The sequence below is a fragment of the Zootermopsis nevadensis genome, unplaced genomic scaffold (assembly GCF_977971745.1).
Source record: "Zootermopsis nevadensis isolate Lab colony 2312 unplaced genomic scaffold, Znev_1.0 Znev_ptg000028l, whole genome shotgun sequence".
NCBI classification, from domain to species: Eukaryota; Metazoa; Arthropoda; class Insecta; order Blattodea; family Termopsidae; genus Zootermopsis; species Zootermopsis nevadensis.
Window position 1 is genome coordinate 8,914,015 of NW_028259160.1, and position 8,968 is coordinate 8,922,982.

Here is an 8,968-nt window from a genome sequence, read left to right on the forward strand (position 1 = left end):
TCTTTAACATATTTATGAATTATGCAATAGAAAACCAGCCTGTAAACATTAGCCAGATAAGAACATGGCAAGCTCAGCAGAACCTGCCACTCTTGTTTATTCGGATGCTGGCAATGACCAAGGTACTCTGCCTATCTACACTCCTGTATGTAATGAAGGCTTGGTGAACTAGGAGGCCTATATATGTAAGTTTTAAAAAGAGAAGTGTTTTGTATATTGCTCTCTCACTTCTCTTCCATTTGTGTGCCATATTCATATCCCTTCCAATCCTTAATTGAATACAAAAAATGGATGCATATGCTTTTTAGGGTTCTGATGGAAGACTTGCTTCTTTAGTACCCATAAAGTTGTAAAGTTGAAACAGCACTACTGCTGTTACTGAAGGAACTTGTAATTTTTTGTGACAATATATCTTTGAAAAGTATAGTAAAGTAAAATTAAAGCTGTCCCACTATACACCATGTAGGCACTTGGGGGAAAGAGGAGATATAGCTCCTACTCATTTTTGACCTCAGTGCTAGATGGGGGTGAGTGGTCAGCATCATGCCTTGGCTGCGCTTTACCCCTGGGAAAGGACCCCGGTACCCATTGGATGGCAGGCTGGGTGGGCCCCAGAACTAGTCTGAAATTACATCTTTCATGCTTCTGATATTTGTCTTCTTTAAGAATCTGTTTTTCCAGTTTTGCAAAAACAGTTCCTGCATTATGAATTCCAATGGCTCTACATTTTCTCATTCTTTGTATTGCATTGCCTACCTGTGCAACCTTGAACAAAGTTACCTTTCTTCATTTAGGAAGGCACATATTGTGTTGAATTGTATATTCAGCCTTCCACCAAACATGTAGTCCCTGTCTGATATGTGTATAAAATCCCCCTTGTTGTGGAAGTGGATGATCATGTTATAACTGTTTCCTGTCATCTGCATGGATTTATTTTCATCTTGTGTTACATGTCTACTTATTCTTGAATTAACCTTCCTAATAATGTTGTATAATACAAATTATGAAGCTCTTCATTCATTAATTCCCTGCTTTGTCAGATTACTACAGTATTTCTTAACTCCAAGTAATACCTTAGCATTTTGTTCTAAAAAGTCCTCACTCTATCTTCTTTCCTAGAGTAAGAGACAGGATTTCACATGCATATAACATGGGATAAAGACCAAATTTTATATATTTTAATCATCTTTTTCTGAAAGGAGACAGGAAAAAAGAGGAATCAATATAAATAAGAACCCATTTGTATTTTAAGGACATAGATAATATTTCTTAGTTAGTACAATGTTTTATGAAAACATTTTCATAAGTATTTGCTGTGCACTAAGTGCAAAACTGTATTAATGTCACTTATGTTGGTGATGAATTAATCACAATGCATTGTAAGCTTTCATTCTGTGGTGGTGCCCATCTCTTCCAGATCATGAGACTCAGCAAACAGTTTCAGAAATCATCATCAGAATCGTCTAAAGCAGCTCGTCGGCGGTCAAACTAAAGGCCAAAAGATACAATATCCAAATTAAATAAGAATGTAATTCAGTGGCTTATTCATTATGTCTATTTTGTTTACAACTACCAACAAAGGAATGAACATTTCTTTTTGTGAACTTACCTTGACAGTTGTATTATGTTGCATCTGCTCACTGACTTTTTCAAGAATGTTTATTAATTCACTTTCACCAAGTTTGCTCATTATTTGACCTGTGCGAGCCATTTGAAGAAGCATGTTCTCCACCAGCCGGCCTTTTTCTGGTTTACCAATCATTAATGTGTTAACTGAAAGGTAACATTAATAAGACTAAACAATAACCACACTAGGTAAATAGGCATATACAATTAGAATTTATGATAAAGTGAGTATATATTAGATTACACAGACTGACCATGGAACTGTTGTAACATGTGGTCTGTTAGTTTGACATTCTTTAGAATAGATATTTCTACTTGGCCAGTCATTCGTGTCTACATATTCTGGGTTCATGTGGAATGCCCCATTGTTAAGATATAATTCTCAGAGCTGTGATTTGCCCTAATATTTAATCTTTATGAGTTAAATATTTTTTGCTTTTTAGAAGTAATTGTAGTCTTGCACACAATCCATCTAAAATGTTAATCACAGACTTTCAGAGACTTTGAATTTTATAAACTAACATTCAGAATGATAAAATCAAAATTAAAAGTGGCAATGTTAAGTCTTATAATGATGGACAGGAAATTGGTTAAACCCATTTAATGTTCCTGAGCCTGGAACTCAATTTAACATTTTACATGATTTAGCAAGATCATAATAAATATATTGAATGTTTCAAAGAATATTTTAGGATTCCAATAGTTGCATATTATCATAACCCTTGAAATGGTTTCATGATACAGTAGCTTGTTACTGCTAAGCATACTAGAAGACCTTGGGTGAATAACAACTCACGTCTTGCCCTTGCAGATTGAGTGAGAACCTGAGTAAGGATTGTGTTCTTCATCTCATCTTGTTCCCTCTTTCTCTGTTCTGCTTTCTCAGTATCTGAACCTCCCTGTGTATCAGAGTTTTATTAATTATTTAAATAATTAAATAAGGAAACATTATGTAAGGTGAGGAAACGATCTATAGTATACAGAGTTCAGAATACAACTTTCTCTTTAATAAACCCCAAAAATTAAACATCAAAGCCACATACAAAATTGGGCCAGTTCAATACAATTAATCTGCTCTTTCTTCAAGAGCTTGGGTAGATCAGAATAGTCACTGGCTACATGCTTGATGACTGGGAGATTATTCCCAGCAGAAACAGAGAGCAACTCTTTGTTACAATATTCAGACTGCCACTGAGGGCTGCCCAGTCTTCACCTCGTGAAGCTCTCCTCCATTCCCCTATCTTATGGCATGATGCTTAATTACACACACACACACAGATAATATTACTTTTTTATACTTGGTCTTCTATGAGGTCTTTCCAATGAAATGTATTCCTTTCTTGTCTCCCTCATCTCAAGTTCTTCATAACCTCCTTAGTAACTATGAACATGTTCCCTTACATCATAATACCAAACCACTTGCTAAAATCTTGTCATAACAATACACAAGATCTAATCAAAACATAATGATTTTCAAATTCAGGAACATTCAAACAAAATAGTTTTTACAAACTCACTGATCAATGTTAAGCTGGAACTATGTGGTTCAGTACATGAAGAATGTAAACTACACTGAATATTTAAGAGGAAATGGATTTGTGTTTTAGGGATCCAGTGCAAATGGACATATTGTACCTGAAAGCTTTACATGATCTGACAAAGACTTACCAAGGTTCCTGTTTTTCATTTCAAAGATCCAAATAGTCTTTCAATTTTGTGGAAAGTATGCAGAATCCATTGGCTTCCAAAAATCATGACAGAAACCCTTGACTTTAGAAATGAGAATCTGTAAACTTATATCTAAAATTATGTTTTCCTTTGGGATTTCTTTCCTTATGTGCCCCTTTCCTCCCTTCACTCAGTAGACTTGGGCCATACCCTTATAAGCTACAATGACCTGCTTGGAAAATAAGCATTGGTGATAGGGTTATTATGGCCATTATTACAATTTGACGTAGTTTTCCGGATATTGATACTGCCAAAATATACATAAATTACAGTCCACTTAATTTGTAGTGTTGTGCGAAACCTCATAAATTACCTTGTATTCTGACTGCAGCTGAGCCAAACGTTTGGCTCTAATCTCATCCAGATCTGCATCTTCCATTACTGTTCATGTGCAATAATAAGACTTTTTGAACTACCTGCACACGGTACGCTAATTGCAACACGTGCTTTGTATTATTTATAGAACTGCTTTTATTTACGTTCAGGATAGCATGCTACAACCAGCATTGATGTTGTGTTATAGTCTGCGTGTACCATTGCCCAAACAGTCCTGTCAACCGCAAAGGATTAGCCTTCGGCAGCACAGATGATCTAACATCTTACCACTCTACATTTGTATTCTTTAAGTAGAAATATCATTTACTTTACAGTGGTACCACTGACAGATCAAAAGCGATCTGAATTTGTTAGAAAGCTTTACAGAACATAAAGAGTCAGGTGGTATGTATAACAATTTGTTGTTGTATCATAAGCCTTGTCGGGATTTTGGGAGGGACGAAGACATTGCCAAACATTTCAATCTTTGGGGTATTAATCGATTTATGGTCATTGATTGACTACCATGAAGACGACCAAACTCACGTCATTAATGTCTGTGATCCTGAGAAAGAGAAATGGCGAAGTCAGTTAGTTCCGCTGGTTCGAAAGGATCTTTTAATCCGGTAACTTCATTTTTTCGTGCTGAATATTTGTTTATATGTTGATTGTGTAATTTCCTGAGTGTCTTTTTTAAACTATAGTTACGTTAAATAGTCTTCATCTGATAGTTTGCATGTCTAATATTTGTAATTTGCATGAGACTAGATTCTTTTTAACCTGCACCCATTCCTCGTATGCATGCTTGTCCTTGTGAATGTATTTACTTAAGTGAGATGTGTAGTAATTGTCCTGTTTGGAGTATCACACACACCCAAACAATATTACAGTAACAAAGAGAAGTTGAGACAAAATAAGAGTCAAATATAATCCAGTTCATGTAGCATAGTGGTATCCCATGGTGACTGACAGAAAATGACATGAATTCCCAGTATGAGTCAGACAAGCTAAATTCTCATCTGTGGGAAAGAAAGTGCTGGTAACTTCTGTCTTTACCCCTCACCATAACTCACTACTGATAACATACATTTTAGTGGCTATATTCAAGATTTTTAATGTATTCAACTATTGACTTGTAACCATGTAATATAATATATATTTGTAAAAAGTGGACCTTTATTCATATTGTAGATTAATCTGCCTTGATATGGAAACATATATTTACATTATTTTGGTATTCCATTTCTCCTCTAAGTGTTGAATTGTACATAATGATTTTTCTTTTGTAGGATTCTGATGTTCATATTACATATGAAGATCAGCAGAAGATAAATAAGTTTGCTCGTCACAATGCAAAATTAGATGACTTCAAAGAGGAACTTAAGATTAAGCAGGTAAAATTTATATCCTTAGTACCAGAGTCCAACATTGTTACTGTGAGGATGTTCTACAAATGCTTACATTATCAATCTTACCTGTGTGTAATTGTCTGATACATATCATTGAATATCACATGAGAAATTATTATACCTAAATTCAAGAACATATTTCTGACAGTAATTTATTTCAAAGATATTTGTCATGATTTTATTAATTCATTGTGCATGAATATAAATAGTTGGGCCCATGGTCATTGATTCAGAAATTTTTTGTTGGCATCAGATGAATACGCTTTGCAATATTTGGCGTTGGGTTGTCATTGTCATGTTGTATGACATCCTGATACTGATCTTTGCTTTTCTCAAGATCATGAGTTATTGTTGGGTTGCCAGCATCCTGTTTTAAGGAGTAACTTAGATTGAGTTTGGTTGTTTTGTTTTTGATTGGGTTTAGTACCTTGCAATGCTTGAATGTACTTGTGTTGTTGACTTCATATAGGCATTGCTATGCTCAGCTTTGCTAACATCTTGTCAGATGACAGTCTGAGTCTTATCTTTGCTTTATTCAGAATCTGTTGTTGATGTTGGGATAATAGGTGTTGCGACACTCAATTTGGTTTGGTATTATGTGTATGTATGTCTACAAGGAACTGTGATGAATGGATATCTGTTATGTAATGTTACAATTGAGAGGTTATAATTTGTAATATTCATATTGTATTATTAAGTTAATTGCTGCACTGTGTATGTGTATTATTTTCAGAATGAGTTGAAGAACATAGAGGATGCTTGTGAAGAACTGATATTAGCTGATAGTGATAAAAATATTCCATTCTTTATGGGAGAGGTGTTCATATACCATGGTATTGAGCAAACACAGGTACAGTACAGGGCTCTTGTTGTGTTAACCTGTGTTGCATCACCATGTAAGACTACTGTATAATAATTAAAAGTGTATAAAACTAACAAACTGTATGATGCAGGTCTTCCTAAAGCAGTGTATACAGTTATTAAGGCGCTCAAGAAATTTCCTTTTACAAATCCTGAAGGTTTGTCATTCCAGTAATGAAGTCTCTTCAGGATAATGTTGGGATAGTACTTTGCAATAGGCCACAATTATTCAAATTCTTACAAACTCATTATTTTAGATTACATTCCTATCTTACTTGATGCCTTTTCAGTTTAAATGACATTAATTAGCTCATCTGTTACTGGTAGTTAGTACTATTCATGTTGGTAGTATAAGGTATGTCAAACATTGTGTCTGTGGTCCAGTTTCTCCCTAGCTCTCCATACATGTATTGTTTTATTGGCTAAGCTGCATCAGCTGATCATGTTCCATATTGGTGGTGACCTTTATTTTATGGAACTGTGGAAAGTAAAATAAACAAGTATTACAACATTCTAAGCTGCCTGTGAATTTTAGTGTAATTATTAATCTTATGAAGATTGCTTTAAATCAGCCCATTAACAGCATTATTTTACTCTTTGAAGTCTGTTTATTTAAGCATAATTGAACTATTGCATGTTGTCATAAATGTGACTTCTTGGTTTGTAATGTTGACACTTTACACCAGAGTATGATTTCTCTGACACAAAATACCAGAAGTTAGATTGTTAAACTCTAGCACAGTAGTGGACTGATTGGTTTCCAAATTCAAGTACCTGGGGGAAATAATAACAAATAGAAATAAAGTTTTGAATGGAATAAATTCTAGAAGTGTGTTATTATTCAGTCCAGGAACTGTTATCATTGGGTCTTCTTTCCATTACTTTAAAGTTGAATAATTATTAAATATATTGCCAGTTTTTTCTTTGTATGAGAGTGAAACATGAAGGGAAGAACTTAAATTTCAAGTGTTTGAAAATGAGGTACACAAAATTATTATTAACTAGGATGAATGGAGTAAATGGTCAGTTTAAGATGGATTTCTGACAGTGCTTTATCTCACTGACAATACTAAATATATCACTATAGAAAGTGTAGTTTTTGTTTTATTTTGTGACAATATTTTTGGCATCCTTAGAATTACATAGTAACAGTGCCATGAAGCTTTTAACACAAGACATTTTACTAGTTTTTCAAATTTATTAAGCTCTTTGTGTGACATTTGGAGAATGTTAAGTTGGTATTTTTAGACTTGAAATTTCACACACTGTTTTAGTTGTTTAAAATGTCAAATTGTGTTTCCTGCATATAAGTAAATAGGCAAAAGTATCTCTTTAGCCCAGAATGGTGGTAAATGCCAGAATAATGCCTGCACTGCTGTAAATAACCCTTAATATCGTCGTAATTGACTGGTGCTTTTTTTGCTGTAGAAAATGTTGGATGAAGCCAAGTCCCGGGTTCAGTCTGAAATAGAAGATTTGGAATTGAAATGTGCAGAACTTCGCAGCATCATGAGTGATATGAAAACTCAGCTGTATGCTAAATTTGGAAATCATATCAATTTGGAAGCTGAAGACGATTAAGGAATGTGAATGTACTACTGGCATGATAATCAGACTGGGAATATTACTAAATCCTGACAAATGTTTTCAGATTTGATTTGTTTTTATATTCACAGAATTGTTTTAGGTCAATATGAAAATTGCAGGTTGAGATAACTGGGAAGAAGGTTCAAGTTGACTCTTGCATAGATCTGGAAACAAACTGTGAAAATCTATGTTACTATCAGACGTAGTTTTACTTTCTGGCTACAAAAGAATTTCCATGCTATTTTGTAGAAACTGAAAAAAGAACAACCCCCACCTCTTCAAGATGGAAGAAAGCATTATACATCAAACAATTTGAATGCTTGTAACATCTCTTGGACTGTGTTTGAATGATGTGTTGTCTGTTACACAAGTTTATTTATTTATAATATCTTTTTTAAAATAAAGTTGTAATTGTATTGGAAGCATATTACCATTACTGATAATAATATATAGAACTGGATTCTGGCAAATATTTCTCAAAGTTAATCTTTTCCTTACTCCATTATTAATGTTATTTTGATTTGTTGCTGCCATTCCCAAATACTTGAATTTTGTCACAATCACAAAGGACTTGTTAGCCATTTGTATGCTATTTCATTGTTCTGGAAGCTAGTGATGAGACAGTATTTAGGTACTTTAACTTTCTTTACATTTGCACCTTTACTAGTACATAATAACTCGCACATTAATGCACTTGACTTCATTGGTTTTCTGACTTGAGTCTAATATTCACCTGTTTTACTGGAGCTTTCCATTGTTTCAGTCTGTCCCTACTATAATTCTACCAGGATAAGTCACAGCTTCCTCCTTTCCATTGATTTCCACTGCTTTTCCATCCCTCCTCCAGTGATTACGAGTAAGCCAGCACCTGCCTCGTAAGTATATGTTTTATGCATGCATGGTTGATTGCTGGGTTTGGGGTTAATTCAGAATTGTTAATTGACATTGCTAATCAACAGTAGAGACATTAATTATTGTCTTCGCTGCCTCAGTGCTGGAAACGTGGGTTCTGATCCCATTTTATACATAAATATATGTTCGTGTTTATTTTAGGTGTTGTCTTATGTAGGTATGTCTTAAGTATTTAAAACAGCGCTAGGATTTTAAATCAGCGAGCAGCGTTAAGAAGAAAAAGAAGACAGCACATAACCTAAGGAAATTGAAAATGTTATTGACATAGCTAACCCAATGTGTAGAAATGATATTGAGATCATTGTATTGAATTATCAATATTGTTTAGTCTTGCAATACAAATTTCCCTCATCATTTGTGTGGATGAAGGCTGTGATGTCACACACAATGGTCATAGCACGACCTGATGAAGTTGAGTTGTGCCTCAATCCGTTCCAATCTGTGGTGTTACTTCACCGAGTCTCGTTCGGGCCAGACTTTCAAATAGTGTATTTTTTGCCGTAACAGCTGCTAGGCCTCGGCTTTCATTT

General features: G+C 34.5%; 2 protein-coding genes across 2 annotated transcripts; one reads left to right on the plus strand and one right to left on the minus strand.

The window, feature by feature from the left end:
• Window positions 1-1,239: 1,239 nt before the first annotated feature.
• Window positions 1,240-3,921, minus strand: PDCD-5 (programmed cell death 5). Its single transcript, XM_022069214.2, has 4 exons — window positions 3,668-3,921; window positions 2,423-2,525; window positions 1,610-1,773; window positions 1,240-1,488 (listed from the first exon to the last, which is right to left on the minus strand). The coding sequence occupies exons 1-4, from the start codon at window positions 3,731-3,733 to the stop codon at window positions 1,441-1,443; spliced, it is 381 nt and encodes a 126-aa protein (XP_021924906.1). The 5' UTR covers window positions 3,734-3,921; the 3' UTR covers window positions 1,240-1,440.
• A 207-nt stretch (window positions 3,922-4,128) lies between these two features.
• On the plus strand, window positions 4,129-7,996 carry Pfdn4 (prefoldin subunit 4). The gene is made up of 4 exons (XM_022069213.2): window positions 4,129-4,295; window positions 4,959-5,063; window positions 5,812-5,928; window positions 7,368-7,996. The coding sequence occupies exons 1-4, from the start codon at window positions 4,248-4,250 to the stop codon at window positions 7,518-7,520; spliced, it is 423 nt and encodes a 140-aa protein (XP_021924905.1). The 5' UTR covers window positions 4,129-4,247; the 3' UTR covers window positions 7,521-7,996.
• The last annotated feature ends 972 nt before the right edge of the window (window positions 7,997-8,968 follow it).